This window comes from Taurulus bubalis, assembly GCF_910589615.1.
Source record: "Taurulus bubalis genome assembly, chromosome: 14".
NCBI classification, from domain to species: Eukaryota; Metazoa; Chordata; class Actinopteri; order Perciformes; family Cottidae; genus Taurulus; species Taurulus bubalis.
This window is the reverse complement of record NC_136602.1, coordinates 8380981-8404637: the sequence shown is the minus strand read 5'-3', so window position 1 is coordinate 8404637 and position 23657 is coordinate 8380981. Positions and strand designations below refer to the sequence as shown.

General features: G+C 42.3%; 1 protein-coding gene across 1 annotated transcript; it reads right to left on the bottom strand.

Moving 5' to 3' along the window:
• Positions 1-240: 240 nt before the first annotated feature.
• On the bottom strand, positions 241-21551 carry LOC306746376 (serine protease HTRA1A-like; the record flags this gene model as incomplete). Its single annotated transcript, XM_079229286.1, has 9 exons — positions 241-864; positions 2651-2746; positions 2915-2972; positions 3665-3779; positions 3891-3923; positions 4009-4203; positions 12967-13171; positions 13743-13842; positions 21092-21551. 9 exons carry the CDS (start codon positions 21549-21551, stop codon positions 696-698), a joined length of 1431 nt encoding a protein of 476 aa, XP_079085412.1. The 3' UTR covers positions 241-695.
• Between the last annotated feature and the right edge of the window lie 2106 nt (positions 21552-23657).

Here is a 23657-nt window from a genome sequence, read left to right as displayed (position 1 = left end):
CACACCAGACCCCAATAAATATGAAGGCAATAAAGTAAATTTGGACATGAATCTTGATTGGTTATATGTCCCCTTTGTGAAATTAAGGTAATCTCAAACTGAGCACAGTCCATCTCAACGTGTGTGTGTGTGTGTGTGTGTGTTACTGTAAAATTAAGTGAAAGTAAGATGGAAATAACATGAGGAAGCAAGCATGCTTAGTGTCAAAACAAAAGAAGGTAAACCCTTTAATACTCAGTACATTACATATTCAACAAAAAAAAACATTCTACAGTACTTTAAAAAAGAAGTTTAGAAAACAACAATTATACAAATCAGATTTTCTAAATAGCTTGAGATGGCAGTGAAAGGTCTGGCGGAGAATACGTCAATATTAAAAAAAGACACAAACCAAGAGAAAGCAGATTCAAACAAGATGCCAATAACCAACTTATTGTGTTTGTGACCAAACAGTAGTATCATTGATCAAAGCATTAAAGACTTAAAGTGGAAACAAACACGGAGAACAAAGTACAGCACTGAGCATCTGTGCAGTCATTTCTTTCAAGGCAAAGCCAGAATATTCCTGGATGTGTGGCGCCGCAAGCGTTTGGCCACAGGATGAGGGTGCATCAGTAGAAGCCCCTCTCCAATATAAGGTCCTCTGGTAATAAGTCAAACCTAGCTCCAGCTCTTGTGGTGTGATTTGTGGAGGGTCAAGGGTCGATCTCCATGGGAACTACGGTGAGGATAGCGTCCTCGTTTCCCCGGCGCACAACAATTCTCAAGGTGCCGTCCTGCTTGACGGCGGTGCTGACGTCAGTCGCCGATGAGATCCTCTGGCCGTTGACCGAGATGATGACATCGTGCTCTTTGAGTCCAGCGCTGGAGGAAAGAAGGAGATAAGAGGAATGATGCATAGGCATGAATAACAGCCATAATAATATCAGTTTTAGTTATCTTGGGCTGATTATCTTCGTAGAGTGACATGATATTCTGGCCCAGTTTTAGCCACTAAAGATGTGTATGGGACTGAAAGATAACACTTGCCAGTGATCAGGGCTTCCTGTTGATTCAAGATGCTAACCATGTCATCACGACATCAGTTTAATTAAGAAAAGCTGCTGCATGTCACCCCCCATCACTCTCAAACCTCATTTCCTGTCAGCTCTAACCTTTGTAGTATTAAATAAATGCAAAGATGCCACAAAAACAACAACCAAACGACAACAAAAAGGCCAGTGCTGTTCTACATGTTGTCTTAGTAAGTATACAGTGTGAAAGAACTTACATTGTGTGTGGCGATATACATTATTTTCTTATTGTCAGCCAATCCCATGAAAAGACTTATTGAGAGACAGACTAGCTCATTATGGGTTCTGGTCATTTGTAGACAAAACTTACTATATCAATAGTCCCTCAATGATCAATTGCATGACAATGTCTTCCCTCTACTTGCATAATGTATTACAAGAGCAAATAAATGTAATGGCCGACAGATAAATGATCCCAAAATACACATTAGGTACACAAAAAATCAAGTTGTCCAAATGTGTTTATAGTCTTTATTCTAACAAATCTAACTTGTACTTTGGTCAGGTTTGCTTGCAGGCCTCTGAGCACAATCTAAAGCAACGTAACATCTGCTGTAAGATTTGTAACGGCGGAACAACGAGGATGGGAATGATAGCACAGTGAGGTTAGAGCGCTTTGCAAATAAATAAAAAGTCCAAACGTACAACAGTAAATCTGAAACCGCACACCGACCAGGGGAGTAGCAGTGGTGATATCAAAAGTGTACTCTAAAGGCGGCTACTTAATCAGAGCCACATGCGAACACAGACCACCACACCTTCACTTGCCACAGCATCCATAAACACAAGTGCAGCTCAGTGCTCCACTCATTACACTCAGCTGCTCTAACACCTCCAACCGAGCAAACCGGTGGTTCTCTACAGCAGGGTCAAGATTATTTAAAAAGCCACAAAGCAGCACAAATCAGAGCGAGATCAAAGGCATAAAAGTGCAGCCTCGGAAAAATACCACGCATTACAGCCGCATGAATGTCATTATTCAATGATATTTAGCAGGGTGATTCCGGCAATGAGTGAACTGACGAGGCCCCGTAGGAGTAAGCTGGGTGAGCAGGAGCAGGAAAACCACAGCGCAGCAAGTAACCTCCCTGCATGAGGTTTGAAGGAAATAGATGACCTCAGCGTCTTCTGAGCCCCATTCTGCCGGAGTTGTGGTGACGGCTGATTGGAGTGGGCTGCGAATGTGGGAGGAGTGGGATATTTTAGAGGGCCAGGCACTCCAGGCACGCCGGAGTAAGCCATGAATTTATGTTCCATTAGGACAGTTGTGTAGGAGGCTTTGTGTGTGTGTCTGTGCACACTTGACAGTCAGAGGAGGGAAATAAAGCAACTTAGGAAATGAAATCTGTCTATTAGCATCGCGAGAGGGGTGCAGGAGCTGCAAGGAAAGCGATGACAGCGAATTAAGAGCACACGTGTAGCATAAAGTGACAACGAAGATATCACATAGCTGAAAAAGAGTCGAAGACAAGTTGCATTTGTGTCTCACTGAAAACCATGATGTTACAATCGTTAAGTTCATTTGAACTGAGCCCCCTCTCATGGAGCGATATGGGAAAAAAATATATCCTCCTTACGTTGCAGCTGGTGTCTTTGCGATGACCTCCATAACGTAAGCTCCAGAGGTGATGTCAGGGAAGTCACGGTGTCGAGTCTTCAGCTCTTTGGCCAGCCTGGAGGTAGAAAACGGGGCAGAGAGTTTAGCAATCAACCGCCATTTTTATAAAGCAGAAGACAAGAACTGTATATGTTGCAATATCCCATTGTCTGAGCGTAACGAAGGCTGTACTGCTGCCATGACACTGGCGACGTACATACTGTTTATGAAGTGTGCAACTTACCCTGGCGTGAGAGTCATCATCCTCACACCAATATACTTCTTCTTAGCAGCCGCTCTCCCTAGAGATGGACAACAACACAATACACATACAATCATTCAACGTCTCGCCCGAAACAGTCTGGGTTCTTAGGTTTATGAGAGTGTTTGTTTTTTAACTCCAAAACAATAAAAATCCCCCAGGGTACTTTTTTTCTGTATGTGTGTGAGAGACATATTACTTTAGATTGGACAGTGGATCACAGATTTTCTTGCACACGTCTCACAAGACAGTGTGCACATGTACTCTTCCATGTGTTTCATCATCTTGCTTTTTTTATGTTATTACATCATTCAGACAAATCAAATCAAGATCCCGAGCTGGCAGTCACATATAGAATGCATGCGTGTATCGTTCCAAAACTCTACGTGAGGTAACGGATGAAAAGCAATCAAATAAAAGAACAACCTGACATGTGCTGGCATTTTCTTCTTAGTAGTTTATTTGCAATGTCATAATCTTGTTGGGTAATGCTGGGCAAGGATTCATAATGCTGGAAATGTGGTTATTTTATCTCAAGAGAGCAGAGAGATGAAAAATAGTAACCAAAGAAATGGCATGAAGAATTATATGTTCCTTCTATATGTGCAAATGAGATCTTGGTCCAACTCTTGCAGCCAATTCAAAAAGATGTGCTTCCTACAGTTTGTCTTGGAGATTGAATAGAAGTCATAAAATGAAAATGTAATACATTTTGTCAGTGATAGCTCATACCTCTGGACTGCCTCTCATAGGACTCTGCCAGGAACTCTCGGATTTTGTCTGAGGGTATGGCAAAGGAGATGCCAGCCGTCACTTTCAACGTGTTGATCCCAATCACCTCGCCATCCTAAAACAGCAACGCCCGGTTTAGTTTTTGCTCACAAAAAAATCATGGTATGGATTTTAACATGGGAATGTAAAAATGGGTCTAACGCTGAAATATAAAAAGATGGCTTACCAGATTTAACAGAGGCCCTCCGGAGTTGCCGTACTGTAAAGCAAAAAGATGCATCACTTAACATGTGTGTTTGTAAGAAATAAATAAAGCGTATATGCATGCATCTTCATTCACGTACATTTATGATGGCATCTGTCTGAATGTACTCCATGTCGGAGTTTGGAAGGCCGAGTTCTTTGCCGCCTCGCTGAGTGGTACTGACGATCCCTGTAGTAACGGTGTTCTGGAGGGAAAACGGGCTGCCGATGGCAACCACAAACTCCCCGGGTCTCAGGTCTGACGATTGGCCGAGCAACAGTACAGGGAGTTTGGTCTGCAAGTGAGAAAACACACAGGAACAACATGTTTACATCACTGGAGGCCAAACAAAGAAAAATACTAATGGAGACCACATAAACACATACAATTAACAATTTATAAATTAAAATTACATGAAGGCATGCAAAAAGCATTTGCATATGTTCAGAAAAGCTGCCTGAGGATATCCCTCAGCTGCTTTAATGCTTATGTACATAGGAGATGTAAAATGGCCTGTTAGTGGAAGCTGGTCTGATGAATACATCTGTGTCATAGTATTAATGGGTTTTAGTGATCACAAAAGATAATGTAATGCAACATATTTTCAACTTTTCTCATGAGTACGGCTCTAAAAGAAAATCAGTGCAATTACTCTACTGAGCTTTAAGGGCTTCTCATGATGTTTTATGAGTGGACAGCAGGAAAATAATTGCAGCAACACCACTAACAATCTTCAAAACACAAACCACTCAACGCTGCATGAAAATGCTCCCAAAACCCCCAATTACCGGTACTTCTTTTCCACCGCGGTAAGAAGAAACATTTACGCCAAATAACGCAACTCAAACTGCTAATAATCAAGATCAAAAGCTTCTTTGTTGAGAGCGTAGCCTTAGCTGACAAATCCTTCCTAAAGGCGAGTGTTTGTGCCAACAGGCCACATAAGCTGGAAAATGTACTGATATTACAGTAAATAATGAGAACCTAAAGCCCTGTTGCGCTGGGCAGTGGAAACCATGCTACGGAGAGCTGGCCTCTACAGACAGACAGGATACATGTATCTATCCATCCACAGTGACAGTTTCCTTCTCTGAATGAAATCATCCGCTGGTCAGCCTGCAGGCGAAGTTGAGTGCATGCTGGGACCCAACGCCCCGGCGGCAGGCGAGCACTATCTTAGATTAAAGGACCTGTCCAGAGTGCTTCTCCTATGTATCCATTTTGTTTACTCAGGGTTATAAATAGGAGCCGGAGGAGGCTGCAAGGTAACTGAGAAAGCAGCACAAGTTGGCACACAGACAAAAGAATCAATGTAAAATAAGCACAGCCAGTCGAAGACTCAGACATCACACGCTAATCACAAATCATATTCTTAGTCATAAAACATGGCTCCTTGCCAACGCATGTATACGTTTTCCTCTCTGTTTCTGGATGTCTGCAGGTAAAAACAACATGAACTGACAGCAGACATATGATTCATAAACTAGTGCAAATTTAATCAAAAATAAATAAATAGGATTGTGGGAAAACATTTAAGACGCACTTTTGATTCAGTCGCCGTCGTGTTTTACTTTGCCGTCTCAAAAATCTCAACCCTGAAGGTGAAGTTATTATTAGAAGATGACAAAGATAGTGATAGCCAGTAAGTGAGGAAGAGGACCTTTCAACCCTACTTTACAATTTACACACACAAACACACACACACACACACACACACACACACCAATACACACCAATACACAAATACAAATAACACAAACGTCCGAGGCCGTGCTTGTGAATCCTGTGGTCTTGCTTGAACATTGTAGGGATGTTGAAAGTTAACACAACACACACATACAAACAGGCACCTGACACAGGAGCAGCAACCAGATGGAGAGAGGAAGCAAGAGAAACACACACAGCTGAGAGAGAGAGAGGCCGGCAGGTGGACGTTAGTCCCGGCCAAGACATTCAGGACTCTGGTGGTCACCATGATTATGATAACAGTCAGTGATACTGGTGGTGTCATAGCGACTGTTGCTATCAGGCGAAACCTTGTCTTCAAAATGTCAACGTAGAGGAATGGCTTTGTTTTCAGCTCAACTGCCGTTAATCCTAATGTCTTCTGAAAGAGTTTAATGAACGTGAGTAACACAGAGTTTATACACACCTACACAAAATCAACATTTACAATTTTTTTTTTTTTTAAAGAGTGCAAAATGAGTCAGTATGCTGACAGACAAACAGCGCCGGGGTGAGCGGGCAGAACAAACACTGAACCTGCTGACTGCCCTACGTTTTGAAGGACCCCGAGCTTACGTATCACTTACTAATTGTGACTAGTCAGCAATCTGGAACGAGTTTTGGAAAATCATCTTACCATGCGAGTCTGCCTCTCCTGACCACCCAAGTGACTCACACTACTATTTTAGTCCAAGGTTACGACTGCACTCGTACTTCACCCAAAGACGCTATGGCCACACTTAAAGGAAGGAGGCAAGGTGAAGGAGGGGAACAACAAACACCACAAACCACAGGAGAAGAGTCTGAGAATGTGAGACGAATGAGTCAAGCGCAATGCACTTTGATATTATGTGATGCATGCAGCGCGCGTGGGCCGAGACCAGTTTAGAACCAAAGATATATTTTTGGTCTCAGACCCGGAAGTGCAGCAGTTTGATAGTATGTAAAAAAACAACAACATATGTGCTCCAGAGTTTTTGAAAAACAGCTACTTCCAGAAGAAGAAAAACTGTTTTTCCCAAGTTCTTGATTGTTTAGAGAGAAAAGTGGGGCATCAGATTAAAGGAGTGAGGACTAAACAACTTTGACCAAATGCGTCGTTGAAAGCGGTTTGTGTTGTTTTCCATCTTCTGTCGCTGAGATGTTGATTCAGCCTCCTGCACACAGACAGATTCTTGGGACAAAATGCCGAAGGGACAGGGAGGCAGATAAGCTGGCAGACCAGCAAACAGTCGGCTATGAAAATAGCAGCAGAGTCGCTCTACAGATGTGTCATTGTGTAATGTTACAGCCTTGGTTATTTGGAGGCTCATTTAAAAAGCCATAACACTAACTACCATTTCATGACCAGAGGACCAGGTGCAAACACACACGTGTCTCTGAGACATGTGTACGCACACGGACACACACTTACTGTATGAGCACACAGGAAAAAAGGAGTAGTTTTCCAGGGCATGATCCCTCACAAACTCAAGTAAGTACATTAAAACCCACACACCTGGCACTGCTTCAATATACAGCTGGACTACTTGAAAAAATACGCACATTCAGACGAGGAAGCTGCTTTGGGTCAAAGCCTGACTGGAGAAGCTAACTGTCACTTCACGCTTTCGTGTTCTTTTCATACAGGTGTCTTCAAAGCAGGGAACACACTTGTATAAGTTCCACCTTGCAACATTCATAAATACACAAAGGTTTAGGGGTTTTACTGCTGACGTGTGCCCCCCGGGGGTTGTGCTAATGCAGATACCAAAAAAAAAAATGGGGCAGGATTCAGCACGCTCATACATAACATCACGTCAGAGGAAAAGAAGATCAGGCTGCGGGGTTGGAGAGAGGAGTGTGTGTGTGTGTGTGTGTGTAAAAGTGTGAAAGTAACCATTAAATTTACACACAAAGCAATAGTCAACACATTGAGGTGGGTCTTCGCTCCACTGACCTTTTCCTCACATCAACATGTTCAAATCACACTGGCTGAGCAGTATCCTTGCGGACACCAGTACGGAAACCACTATGGTTTCCATATGTTGTTGGAAAGGTTTTTGGTCGGTATAAGAGCAAACACATGTCAGTGAGTTCCTTGTGTATGTTCCACTCTGTGTAGTTTTGCGTGAGAGCTCAGAGGACTTGAGGGCGTCTCGGCTGTGGTGGGACATCACAAAAGCTTTGAATTGCACAAATCACAATGATGAGAGGAGATGAGGTCGTCATTTGCTTCAGGAAGGCTGCCTGAACTATGTGAAGTACAATTCTCTTATTTATATCACATTTAAAAAAGTCTCACTGTGCTCTGGGATGACAGGCGACCTTTTCAGCATTTATCCCAGTGTGCTGGGATACATTTTATATGTCTAAAGCAGCTATATTGTAGTCTAGACTCTTCTTTATATGGCTGAGGGAACACACTGGAATCTGCTCAAGCCAGTCAGTGGTACCCTGGATCCCAGTCTAAAAACCAGAAGGGTTATAGCCCTGCCTGTGCAGCACTCTGCTGAAGCCAACACCTAAATTGTGAAGTAAGACACTTGCAATAAATGAATTAGTACAACAACAAAAACAAAAGAAAAACATACAGTATTTACTCATTTATCTCTATAGTGCAGAAAATTTGATCTTTCCAGGTTTTGAGGTATCGGCCTTTGATGATACAATAGAGGTGAATGGCGGCCAAAAGATTTGACAACTTCAAAAGCAACATGTCTTTTATCTCTGGATAAGGAGAACACTAACAATGGTTAAGGGACAATTTCTTCAGCAGTCCCATGGAAACCCATTCACTGTGAGAGTCAGTGCAGAGTCAACTTGTTGGAAATGTTGCTGCTGAATCGTCTTAAATGCCAATGCTGTGAGGACCACAGACAAAACTCAACTCACCTGCATTGGATATCAGAGGAACAAAGTTGTTTTTCCCCTTTCTTCCTAATTTGGGTGAGCTAACCCTTAAAGGCATACTGGAGGATATAATCTATGCCCCTAATTTATTTTTAAATAGGTGTTGTGAATACACCAGAATACACCATAGCTTTGTATCTATTTCGAACGATTTTAGATAGGGCATGTCTCAAATACACCGTTGGTTATCAACCATCTGACCATAGCTGTGGTTGGATTGAAATGCTTTTTACACACACACAGAAAGTGACGCCATTGACTGGAAACCCAAAACAGTTTGAGGCTACTGGGGTTGGAAAACAATTACGCAGCCAAAAAGAGAAAGTGCATCAAGACCCAGCGGGGGCAAACGTGTGTGTGTGTGTGTGTGTGTGTGTGTGTGTGTGTGTGTGTGTGTGTGTGTGTGTGTGTGTGTGTGTGTGTGTGTTTTCCTTGGCTCTGTTCCCGCCCTACTGTATCCTTAAGCATGGGAACCATTTTGGTCACAGGGACAAGAGATGAAGGAGAGAGGTTGGGTCAGGAGGAGAGGAGGATGTAGATTAATTTCCCCTCTGCGTGTCTCTAAAGGACGGCATACAGAGTCTTTCCACTGGCAATGGAGTGTGTCCTCCTTGTCCCTACAGTGAGCCGTCTTAAACCCATCCATGTGCACACACAGACACACACACAGATTTTAATAATTGATTGCAAGCTTGCGTTTCTCTGTCAGTACTGTTCATCAAGGGGAATGTACACATCTCTTCCTTCCTTGGTAAACATTTACACAATGTTGCTGATGAACAGATACATGCAGGACCACAAGGATCCAGAGAGGCACATTCCTTCTCTTTCCTCTCAGCGCATGAGCACACACAAAAACTCATACATATTCCAATAATAGCCGACTCCAAACCAGCATCAGGCAAAAGTCCCAGAGAGCGGGATTTGAGACTCTTAATGGTGATGGGTAACACAGAGACAGACAGAGCTATTGTTTCAGGGGACCATCAGGAAAACGTGAGACCAGTTTTCCCTGCTACACTCCAACGTCTCATAAGAAATATTTTCGCACAAAGGTAAGTTAATGGCTAATTCATTTATAGTTATATCCAACAGTTTCAGTGGGAATTACTTCCTTTTGAGGCATCATTACACCACCTGTGGTGTCTAAAATATGAATAGGAAGCTTTCCATTCTAGCATGGCAACTATATGCAGTTCACAAAAATACCTCTTATATTTTAGTTTTATTGCTGTGCCTACGCACCATAGGTTTCGAGCTCCAGTGTGGACAAAGCCAAGGATCAATGCAGTCACTGGATTCAGCTGCATTTGCAGGATAAAGCACTCAAACCCAAGGTTAATGACTGCACAGGCCATGCAGTAAAATTATCTGGAATGATATTGAAAATCCCCTGCACGGTACATTTGAGTGTTTTAAAGTCCTCTCAAGTCCGTCGGGGTCAATATAAGTCAATATGATGAAATAAATGCTCCTCCAAGTCAGCAGGCTTTCAAGTCAGAGTGGAAGCAGGTTAATCTGAACGCGTCCAATTCATTGTGAGCGCTTCCAAGTGAATGTGGCCGTGTCCAAGTTCTCAGTGAAAGAATGAGGTTAATGAGAGGCCTTCTAAAAGCTGAAGCACAATGGGTTCTATCATTATTGTGGCCGTTACCACATTACACAATGTACTCATTAGCCTATTAGCTCACATAGTCCTTCAGACATATGGATCCATTTTTAAAAGGCCTTGACCACATCGCTTGGTCTTTCTTTATCCCTCTTGCGTCCTCTTTTCTCCCCATTCTTTCTCCACAGGAACAAGTGAGTGCAGCACTTCTCCCCCCTTCCCTTCCACTCTGAAGTTCCATCTGCTGTAGACGGACTAATGTATTCCCCAGAGCTGAGGGTTAGACCACAGCCCAGAGAACGGACTGGGTCTGGCGACCAATAAACTCCAGTTTCACATAGAAAAGGGGAGAGAAAGAAGACAGAAGCGAGTCTTTACGCTCAGGGAAAACCTAACTCTTTACTTTCTCACTCATAAACTGTTGCCATTGTGTATTGATTATCTGTGCCTGCTTGTGGAGTGCTGACGTTGACAGCATTCAGCTTTTTATCTCACAGAGAGGACGGTATGATGAAAAGAGTAAGAAACAGAGAGTAAAGGCAGATGAGAATGAGGGAGAGGAGGATGGATGATTAAATATACATATTCAGCACTAGTCAGGGTATGAATCGTTTAACTTCCATATGGTAAATTTGCTACAAGACACAGAGATTTCTCACAAAAAAACTGAGCTTTTAAATGGAAATCCTGCGTCAATATATCGGTCACTATTCAGAGACTTGAAGACAACTGACGAAGAAGAAAACCTGACCTGGACTTACCCTCAAGGACTCCTGATTTGATTTGAGACTTACTTAGCCAGCACTCCGTTATCCAAACATTCAGTGAACTGTCTTTGTGTAAAAGAAGAATATTTCAAAGCTGGAATTCACAGCTATTACTCTTGGGTACTGCAATTAAATACCCTATAGCTATAGGTTTAGATGACTATACTTTCCCTTTTAAATGTAATCCAAATGGCAAGTTTCCATATGCTCCTACCCTCTCATTAGATCTTACTCGTCCTTTAATTTCACCCAGTATTAGAGACACACACACACACACACACACACACACACACACACACACACACACACACACACACACACACACACACACACACACACACACACACACACACACACTTCCCCTCATTAGCAGAAATGCCAGTTCCATCTAAATCATGTGGCCTTTCCAAAGAGACCACAAGTCTTGGGCTTGGGGCTTCATCACTGACTCATGGCCTGGATGACCTGCTCCCACTTCCACTCTTTATCACAACAAGTATACCCATGATGGTGAATGTGTTTTCTATCAGTGTGACACCCTAAATACATCTGGTTGTCATCTGATTACAATTAGCCTGCTTCATTGCAATCACCTGTTCATCAACCAGTTAAGTCATGATGTCATGCTGAGGACTTCTGCAATGATGAAGAGTAGATTATTGTTGACCAGCACAAGTTATGCTTCTACAACATAAAAATAACAGTTAGTCCTGAATCTGCAGCCATCCTCAAAGGCCCCACACACTGAACACGTGATGAAAACAAATCCCCCGAAAGATGATTAGCTTGCCATTAACAGCTTTTATGAAAGGATGAACAAAAACAAAATGTCTGTCACTGCTCTTTTCCGCATTCTTCGCTCCCATTGTCGGCTGAACAAAAACCTGAGTGTTTCCACTTCTTTTCAGACTTTGAGGTCTTTGTAACACACCTTGTGTTGCTGTCATGAGCATCCATTTAGTCGTGTCACCCAGCCATGAGCGTGAGCTCCATAATGCACTCAGCTCTGCTATGACTCCCAGTCAATGGGCCCTGGCTCTCTGCCACGCTAACGTGGAGTCCTCTGGTCCAGTAGACGGAGAAATAAACACAGACAGGGACGTGGAGAGAAGTGCAGCAGACACATGTCCTGTGCAGCTAAGTGTCAAAAGATATTTTACTCTAACTTGCTCATGAGTTTTGTAATATCCGTCAGTGGTTGTTGCAGCATGTGGCGCCTGAACAACAACAGGTTCTGGACCGCTGTCTTTTAATTTCCCATTTGGCTGCACCTGCATTCTCACTTTACTTCACTTGCACTCTGAATAATCTTTTAGATTTGGAACACTGTCATGCCAGACTTCCATCCCTCAGCCTTCAGATGCTCATCAGTTTAATTGCCAAACAGTGAGTTGTTGCTTTGATCCTTTTTCATTGGCTGAAAGCTTTGTCAAGAGGACCTTTACAGTTTTCTTTCATTCCAATTGACTCATAAATCTTTGAATAAAATCTAATTTCTGAAACCAACATTTATTGTTCTCCTCCTGGGGCCCGGTCAAAAGCATGGTTTTGTGTCGACATGATTTGGAGGTTGTGACTACACATGAATGAACAAAATGTAATAATTTAACCAAATAATAATATGAACCAAAAGACAAGAAAATAAAGAGAAAGTTACAGTGAAGGAGTAACACTGTTTCTATGGCCTTAACTAAACTAATCACATCTCAATGAGGCACTCTCTTGCTCAGAATTTAATTTAGAGGATCAATACCACACTCACTTTTATGCAGCTAGCCAATTAGCTTAGCTTAGCATAAAGACTGGAAGCAGAGCGAAATAGCTAGCAACCGTTGTTTATGCGGCGCTACTCTTAGTCTATGCTAACCCAAGGTAATCACCTCCTTGCTCTAATTATATATTTAAAGGATGGATGTATTGATCTTTTCATTGCACTCGCAAGAGAGTGAAGAAGCATATTTGCCAAAATGCTCCGAAAACTATTCCTTTACAAATGAAACTGGCTGAGAAAGGCTTTCTAGATGTCTCTCTCTATCACTGTACTAGTTCTGGCACTTTGACTGACCGGTACGTCGATCTTGATGAGGGCGATGTCCGATTTCTCATCCACGTCTTTGATTTTGGCATCATAGGAGCCGCCACTCTTTAGCTCCACTTTCACTCGGTGCTTATTGGCCACGACGTGGGCATTGGTCACAATCTGGCCATCTTCCGCCACAATAAAGCCAGAACCACTGCTCACCGCCACCTCCCGCTTGGAATAGGTCATCCTGTGTGGGGAAGGAGAGGATGGTAGAGGAAAGATGAGGGGATTAGAGGATTCCTCTTCACTTCACTCTGTCCACAGGTGTCCTCTTCTAGAAAAACTAACTGAACAGTAGGCAGGTAAGTATTCAAAGGTGAGCCGGGGAGATTAAGTATACATAAAAAAAAGTATGAGGAAGAAACAAATACATACTGAAATACAAAATACAGCACAACCTCAATGACAGCTTTCAAGTCAAGGAGGGGAAAAAAAGACGAGACGGATCTGAGTGAGGGAAAGATGGAAACGCGGAAATCAGAGCGTTGCAGACGTTCAAGGGACCATTTTACAAGCTACAGTGACAGGCGCCACGAAGACGACGCAGACAAAGAATTAAAGGTGCCGAAGAAGGACGAGATGCAGAGATAAAAGAGCATAAAAGATGTTGAGAGGATGAAAAGAAAAGACGTTGAAAGACTGAAGGGGAGAATGAGGTGCTCTACTAACTGGTGTGGTCTGGTTAAATACACAGGTGTGTATTTCAGTCTGCCACACACACACACACACGCACACACACACAGGTGCACAGCTCTTACTTGCGGTAAAGTTCAATGTGAACAACAGATGGAGCAATTTTCTCCACCACGTCGGCGATGAAGTTGTATTTGTGTCTTGGGCTGTCTGGGTTGTCGTGAGCTGGAAATACAATACACGTACACACACACACACACACACACACACACACACACACACACACGCATGAGTCAGGATGTCAGATGAGAAAAAGCAAACAAAATATGCACTGAAATACTGCATGATGTCGCAGCTGTGTGAGAATAAAGAACCAACAAATAAAACTGACCTTTATCATAACACAGAGGGGAAAAGAAAAGATGACAGTTCCTCTGTGGCGGAGACTGTCTCGGTCAGGTCTGACACACATGCATACACACTCATTTACACACTCATAACCCTAGCCAATAAACCTCTCATATGAATACTCAACCTTGACCTTTACCCCTCTTGCTTCATGGTTGATGGTATGCACCGACTCTAAATTCTTGAACCTTCAAAAGATCTTTTGTCAAGACCAAACTGGTCCTCACAATTATAATACCACTCAGACTTACAAGCACACACACTGTCTGACACTGTATGCGTGAGGACTGCCAAATTCACTGAATCATCCATCCCACCTATCCAAGGCAAGTCAGGAAATGTTGACTGATTTACCTGGTAATTAAGGTCTGGCCAGAGAACAGTTTAACCAAAGCTATGAATAAAGACTCCCTAGTCCTTTCCCTCTGAGCTTTATAATCCTCCCAATGCGTAAAACCTTAGTTTGCCACGAGCCTCAAATTATTTTGTCTTACAAGGACAATTTTCTCCTAGAGAGCATGATTTACAAAAGTCAAAGGCACCCATAAGCTCTGGGATATCATTGATTGCAGTGAAGGGTTAAGGAAAGAGAAAGAGTCTTTCTGCTTGAGGTGTATTTAAGCTAACAGAAGCATGGTATGAGTACCATCTTGCTGAACTGAATGGCACTAAATTATACAGTATGAAAACATTTGACAACCCGCAGAGGGAACATTCTGATGTTATTTGATCATTCAACTCCACTCTGTCTGTCTGTCTGCCTATGAGTCGACCACCTTGACTATGTGACAGTGAGCCTGGACTTTGGCACAGAATGCTGCCATGCTGATGTAATCATGTTTACCAATATGTTTTGTGTGTTACATTTGCTTACTAGCATTAAACGCAAGTACAACTGAGATTCATGGAAATCTCATTAGTAGGTATTTATTTAGTCAAAAAACAATGTGTTAAAAAAATTGAAATTTGATGATTGTGCTAGATAAAAAGCCAAAGGTCATCAAAGTTATTACAGTTAGAATGAATGTCTATATCAGACTCCATAACCATTCATACAATAGTTATTGAGACATTTTACTCAAAACTACAAATTTGAACCTCATGGTTGCGCTAGAGAAAAGGTAATGGGATCTCCAAAGTCAGTATGATACATCCTCTGGACACCATGAATGTCTGTATATAATGCTGAGATATTTCACAGGATAGCTGCAAACTTATGTTGTCTCGAACTTGACGCAGGAGAAAAAGTCTGCGATAAAAGTCTTTGGTCTCGGCCTCTTGATCAGTGGTTCTCAACGTTGGAGTTGGATAATTAATATACAAAATTAAATTACATGTTTCAGACTGAGGAATGTATTTACATCACATCGCCTGTACCGGTGATATAATTTGCCTCGCAGTAGATTTTATTGAGTGTCTGTGAGAGTCAAAGTGAGCATGCATGTGAGTTTATGATGGGGGATTTCCTGCAGATCAGTGGGAGAGAAAACCGGATTATTCTGGGGGGTTGAGATTCAAAAAGGTTGGGAAATACTGCTCTAGTTATCTGTTGCAAATTATATTGTAAAGACATTTAAGCCCAATGTGTAAACCTCGTAGTGGCACCCAAGTCGGAAGGTTTCATTATTTGTGGAGCATTAACGTCTGTACAAAAAGTCATAGCAATCCATCTGAGATTGCTTGAGATTTTCTGGTTTGTGCAGAAGTGTTGGACTGGTTCTCCAAACCTCCACACATTTATTTTCCCAGTTGACCTTTAAAGCTACAAATCAAGCATTAAATCTGGTAAATGTCACACACGTTTCCCACCACAGTAAGCGAGAGAAGTAATGGAAAGATTGGAGTAATTTTCCCCATGCTAGATTCACTCTGATAAATATAATTAGAGAGAGCAGGCCCAGTGTCCAGAACGTGTTGTTTCTGGAGCCTCCATACAGGCTCTCAGTCTCTTCCACTTCATCATGTTACGATGAGCGCTGCCTCCTCACACACACGGGGAAACATACTTCCAAAGACACGCATCAACTGCAACGCCATGTGATGATAGTAGAATTATAGGCCCATTGGTGACGAGTTGTTGGGAAATCATGAATCAGATGTTGTGCACAGTTCAGTTACATTAAAGAGCCCGGCCAAGCTATTGTTGCATGATTTATACACTATGTGGGATTATTTCACGGCTGAACTGAGCTCAGGAAGGCTTAACTGTTGTAGAATGAAGTTGATTTACGAGCAGATGTCTCCTTAAGTGGCCAAATCTACTAATTCATCTTTAACTTCGGATGTCAAGCTTTTTGAGTAGCGTCTAATCCACTTAAGTGTTTTTGTAGCATTTGTCCATCTACTGAATTGCTGCCAGAGGCTCACTCTAGAAGCTCTGTAATTACAGGCATTATATAGGAAACAAATAATTGACTTTCCACTGTGTGCAAAAACATTTTGAATTAAAAAAATGCTTATTATAGGGTAAGAAAAGGGGAGATACCTCAGATGATGTAGGTGTTGGTGAAGTGAAAGTGAACAGATAAGGTAGACTTACTTCCAGCTCATCAAACTGCTCAATACTGAGTTGGACTACAAATTAGTTTCCGATGCCTGCAGCTCAGTTAACTTAACTAGAGGAGGATGTTTTGATATTGTCAATGCTTTAAGTAAAAGCTTTTACTTGATTTACAAGCTAATGGGGAACAAATTAGTTGGTAATATGTAAGAAATCGACATTAGCACTTTTTAAAAGTAATGTCACTAAGCATTTCTTTCACGAGTCAATAAAAACAGAACATAACCGAACAACTGAAAAGACAACACATGCATAAAATGTCTGTTTGTACAAGATGTCTCTCAGTGATCCTGAGATGTAACAGCTCTATTTCATCAGCTGCAGTTTGATTTTTCGTTTAAGCATGTGAGCAAGTTACAGACAAAGGCATGATTGAGTCATTTGGAAATAGGCTATTTCAAACTTGTTAAAACAGGAACAAGATAGCAAAGGGATCAAAAGTAAGCCCTAAGTTCTAAGAATATAACTTTGTATTGGCAATACGTGACCCAAAACTCAGTTGTCGATGTGATGTGATGCTATTAAGATTGACATTGAGGGCTTTCATTTAATTGTGATCTAAGGAAGGATATGAGCCAATTGTTATCCAATTGCTAATAATAGCAAATAAGCACTCTTGTAAAACCAAGCCAACCTGTCAGTCAGTTAAAAGGTTTGTCTAACTGTTTCAGACTGAAGGAAAAATATGTTATTGTTGCAACAGAAACTACTGGTGATTTGGTCCAAGAATTGAACCCTGTGGGACGCCACAAAAAAAAACGTCCAAAGGAAGATAGATTGATACGCCGGCATATGAGGGCCATTCTTTGTAGGTAAATACTTTATTCTAATGATGGAGTCGGGGAGGGGGGTAATATTCTGAGAAAAAACTCAGGTAACAAGCTAGAAAGTTGTTAAATTGTAACCCTTTATTTTGATTTTGACCATCCTGCTACTAAGTGTGCGGTCGACTCCAATTCTATTTCTAAGATTGCTCCTACCATCTTCAACCTGAGCAGAGGTCTAATCAGCCCAATTTTCTCAAAACGCTGGTCTGGGTTTACAGCGGCTTTGAGCATCAGTTGACATCAAATGTCCAAAAGATTGTAGTCTGGAGTCAAATCGAGCATTAAATGACAGGAAACCATTCAAATACAAAATGTGGAAATGTGAAAACATATGCAGTCTCTCTCTCTTTTTTTCGCCATCTCTCTCTTTCTCTCTCAAACACACACACAGGCCCCCTATCCTCACCACTCCATATACCCATATTACCTCCTCCCTGCTCTACACATTGACCTTTACCAGGGGTCCCCACTCAAGATTTCAACTTCTTTTCTTTTTTAATTTTCCCATACACACTGTTGGCGCCTGCAGGCGGAAGCAGTGTATTTCTGTTCCCCTAAAATAGAAAAACTAGATATACAATACATTACGGTCAGTTCTTCTTCTTCTTTGTGCACGCACACACACACACACACACACACACACACACACACACACACACACACACACACACACACACACACACACACATTCTCTACTGTTGGGCAAACTGAGGCCCTCCAGAAACAGGCTTACGCTGAATGTGTGAAATGGAAGCAAATCTTTCTTTTGGTTAAAAAAAAACCACAACAACATAGTTATGTGTCTTCTGTTATATAAGATAATTTCATTGGTGGCTCAATACACATGTGTGACTCAACAGATGTGAATGTTAGGGCTCGAAAGTGTAACATTGCACCTCATTTTATTTGGATGTGGCTCTTATTTTCTGCAGGTAAAAGGATACAGTTGAGTTTTGCTGCTGTTTCTAATCTTACATGGACACATTGGCAACATTGTGTGACCCACTGTGCAAATAACCTAATTTTTCCATTTCTAATTTTGTTTCAACTGTCGCAATTTAATTAGATTCTAACTAAAACTGTTTGTTTTATTAGGGACTAACCAAGATTGGCAGCACACGCTACAGCCAGAAACACACACACACACACATCTTAAATAAGGGGACCGTTTTAGCAGCATAGTAACAGTGAGGTAATAAGTTATGCACTGGGCTCTGGATATGGAGATACACAGACCTACTGTTGAATGTACAGAAAAAAAATGCTGATTTATTGTCAACAGCTAGAGACAGGATGTATGGTGGCCTTGGGTAGAGTCATACGTTTGTTTGTGTGATTTTAAGGACATACAAACATATTGTTGTCAGAATTAGATGGGATTCATGAGAGCATAAAAGCAAAGGATGTCTATAAAAGAAGCTGCAGCAAAGATGGTCGAGCAGAAGGAAATAATGAGAAAGAGTATCACAGGCATCGTGAACAGGAAGGAAGATGATGAGAAAACCAGACAGAGAGACGTGCAGAAACAGGAGCCGAGACAGACTGATAGAACAACATATAAAAAAAAGGAAAAGACACATCCACAGAGATGATCTTTTAATATTATGAGTGGCTGAGACAAGTCGAGCAAGAATGTGCATATTCAGCACATGTCACTAGCCGGAGTCACAGAGTGTATTCTGCTGTAGCAGCACAGTTACCCAGCAGCTATGCATTGGATTGGGGTTACAATTGGATTCAAATCTCAACAGATCATCTGCATGGCCACACCTTTATAACTATCTGTATCTATCTGTAACTATCTATCTGTAACTATTAAGATATTTGAGGCCTCCTGTTGCATGCTCTATCAAAGTCCTGCAGTCTCTCCATTATCACTGTCAATAAAGGCTTTCAAATGCCAAAATCATCCAAAGAAAGTGGGTCGATTTAAACAAATATGATCCTACGGTCACAGAAAGATTTTACCTCATTTTCTTTGCCAAAACAAACAAACTTGCATAATCAAAGTCTCTACCCTCCAGACACAAAATGACATCATGCAAAGTGTACATGCATGTTTTCTTAACATGGGGCCAAGTTGCAGGGTAGTTAAAGGAGCTCAGAGGGGGTCGAGTTTCTTTTCAAACTCTACAGCCTTGATTACGTCTCATGCTGAATGTCAAAACAATTAAACAGGAGAGATGTTACTAAAGGCAGCATTATTCTCCAACAGCTTGGACATGGGATTTATCAAATGACTCGTTTTATTGCAGCGATGGAAATTTGCACTGGGTTCCTTGGAACATCAATAGCACTCACCACAGTCTTGCTCTGTTTCAGACATGGTTAGCTGCCTGGGAATGACTTAACGCTGTAAGTTGCTTACACGACTGACAAACAAATGTGGCGATACAGTCTGCCCTACCACCGCGCCCACACAGTATTTCATGTATATGTAAACCTATCCCAAAAATATAGGTTGCTGATTTGGTGTTTTCCGTCGGTGTCTCCTGCCTGTTTCAAACTGTCTTCAACGGAGGAGGAATTATGGCTTTGAATCAGCGCCAGGCATTCCTTTATGTGACTGTGAGGTGTGATTTATGAGTGACAACAGAAAGACACCGAGAGAGGAAAAGGAGAGAGAGAGAGGAAGGAGTTGGGTGGTTGTGGGAGAGGGCGAGACAAGTTTCCAAGCTTTGAGGTAAGTTATAGGTCTTCGAGGCCACAGGTGTTGAAGCCCTTCATTCAGAAGTTTTCAACTTCAGAAGGACATATGTAAAACACATACAACAAAAACTGATACAATCCCTTTACCACCTGCAGCTGTGTGTGTTTTCTCATTCTTCATATGATGTTTTAAGATACGCATATCATTAATGATGATGAATGGCTCACTGATTAAACTGGACAGAATGTGCATTATTAGCTGGGCTGTTTCAGCAGACATGAAGAATGATGTCTGATTAATTTTGAGCTCCACCATTTAGGGTGAAATACTTTTCACATGACACTGATAAAGTGCAGGTCCATACTGAAACCCTCACAGATACAAATGTATCACTTCAGTGCTGTTTCATAACGGCTACACTACATCCTACTTATCAGGCTTTGGAAATTCCTTTCTGTACAGCTAATGCAGGCTTTACTGGCATAAACTGTATTGTTTAAAACAATCAGGTGGACTATAGCCATGTGACTGCTCGCATCAGGCTTTACACCGGGGGAGAGCTCATGACTTCATTCAGCTGGACAAAAGGAAGAAGAAAAAAAACAGTTCTCTGATCAAGCCTAATTATAATGCAGAAACACAGTTGAATGGTGGCTCTTGTTATCCTGGACACATGAGTATTGTGTGCCACTGAATGCAGCTTTAAACTCTAACATCTGTGCTTGGTTCAAGCTACAAACGTCCTGTGAGGATTTGAGGGGTCACGCTTTCACGAGCAAGTCGTGAAGAGTGATTGAGACACACAATAAAGACAATTTACAGATGTACATGAGCCAATCTGGTCATGCTGTGAATGAATGCACATACATATGTTTGGGAAGGACAAACAGTCCAGTGGGGTTTAAAGTGAAATGTCTGTTTCACAGTGGTTTATCTAATAGCACCATAATCATAACCATACAACGTCCTACCGAATCAAGATATGACTTTGTGTTGTGATCTAAAGTTTCTAAACAACCTGAGCGTTACCTTTCCCGCAGGCTCCCCTCTGAATGAAGAGAACAGGTGGCTGCTGCAGCTTCTGCGCCCGGCGGCTGACCCTCTTCAGCTCGCAGATATTCCGGTAGGACACCCCATCGCTCCCACAAACCGGATCGGTGGCTTTGCACACGCAAGTCCCACTCTTGCTTCTCCTCCTCACCGTGATGGTGTACGCCACCCCGGCGGGGACCGAGCACTCCAGCCCCTCTCCGCACACCGGGTCCCCGAGCTTCCCCATGCCGCCGCAGCCTTCTCCCTCGCTGGACGCGCACACCGAGCAGCAGTGGCAGGCGTCGAGGCTTTGCCCCGCCTGGCAGTCGGTTGATAGCCGGGGACACATCGACTTGTCACACCGAGCAGGACATCCGACGACATACCGGCTGGAGAGCTGCGCATCCGCCGGCACAGACGCCAACGCGACGATTACGCACAGCAGTGTCCAAAACATGGTTTCTTAAAAAACTAAACTAAAACAAGTTTGAAAAGTTAAATAGAAAGTTGAGGAGAGTTCCAAAAAGCTCGCTCTCTGCTTGCAGTGTAATGGGTTGAGAGAGCTCAGTAGTAATGAGAGGGGAGTCACTTCACGGAGAGGCATTTAACAGAGACTCCACTGCGCAACCATTTACGCGACTTTACGTTTTTTGTTGGCGCCGCAAAAATAGACAGCACACTTTCTTTGACAATCACAACAAGCCTGGCGATTGGTGCGTTCATGTGACGTACAGAACGGAAGCGCTGCGGCAGTCTCCAGAAGTGTGAGGATTAAAAAAACAAACAGATGAAAGAGCAGAAAATAAAACCTGCATGGAAATGGATTTTTTTTCAAGAAACAGCATTGCAAAAAGGGTCATCAGGGTGAGTTTACATATGATCTTTTCTCTTGACCGCCCCCGAGGGGGATTAAGAAGGCCAAGATCACCTAACACCAATTTTGGCTGATATGGGCATTGACCCTGATTTTGTTATGTACAAACAAATAAAAATAGAAAATTAAAAACCCAGTGGTGGAAGGAGCCACAGCACTGCAGGCCAGATGTTGTACACGCTGCACAGACCTCCACACATCCTGCAGGCCTATTTCCTGCATGTTTATTTTTTACTACTCCCTTTATGAATAAGTTGCTCCTGGCATCCACCCTAACCCTCTGGCTAATTTAGAAAATCAGGGCTGGAAAAATGTTGGGTGGATTGTGGGATGTGTGGAGTTAATGTAATACTTTATAAACAGCCGTGTTTGTTCTAATTGGAGAATTGCAAGAGAACATCTTGAAAATCATAATTTCTGATCTTATTACAGCTCTATAAGCACCCAGGGAAATAAACAACATCTAATGGGGACATCCACATAACAACACTTATTGAAGCCAAAGTTCAAGTGTAAATCAGAGTAATCTAAACAAGTCTTTCCAGACCCATTATGCCACATACAGTGCTCTTAAATAACTAAAATATATCTCTGGAAATATAACCTTTAAATTAAAAATCAGTTGAAAAAAAACACATTCTAAGTATCAGTGGACCAATTGTTAATGTTGGCAAACAATTAATCTCTGTTAGGGTTAAATGTCCTATAGGTGAGCTGTAAAAGAATGCAGTTAATACTGAGGCAGTGAATCAGTGTAATACAACTCCTCAATGTAACGTGATTGATTATGGGAACAGGGTTATTAATGGCTCTTGGTTAGACGGTGTGGCTGGATGCAGGGGAGCGCCACTGCTGCTTGGGAGCAGAGTGGATTGTGGGACGAGGGCTCCTGTGGTGCGCCAGCTCTCGGGGTAACACAAGCCTCTGTATCCAAAAGGCAATTAGAGAGGGGCATAAAGGGATAGAAGTCATATACACTCTCAAAGACTAGACTGCCTTGTGCTGCACAGGAAACAGTGAGTGTACAATCTAGACCTGTAACCCAGAATTCAAATTAGGCTGATTGTTTGCAGTTAAACGAGAGCAACATGTCATTTTGACATCTCCGCCCCCACATACAAACACACACACACACAGAGTCGATTGCTATAAAAATGGATGAAAGTCATACAGCAGTAGTGAGACCGTACTTCATCATCAGACTCATTATGTGGCAAAACTCGTCGAGCTCAGGGACGTAGGCGAGAATCGGTGGGAAAATCTGCACATGAAAACAACCTCATCTATAAGGAACACCCATTCTCCAAACAAGGCCAGCGAGTTTAACCGAGGATGGACTGCGCTGAGGTCTGTGTGATCTCGCCATCCCCGTCTGCAATGAAGTCTCTGGCTGTGAGTGAAGCCTCCGAGAGTCCAAATGGGGTTTCATTTCCACGTCTGTAGCCACACCAAAGTCTTTCATCCTCCAATAAGCAGTTCAGATGAACCGTCATCCCTTTTCACGTGGGAATCCACAGAGTACTGCACACACCGAGACTGGAGCCCAGACCGTGTCACAGCCGTTTATCTGACTGATTAAAGATGCTTTACATATATTTAGTGTTGCTGCATGAGCTCACTCTGTAAATCCATCTACACATACTGCACAAAGCCAGATGCTGCATGTGTGCAGAAGAGCTGATGAAGGAT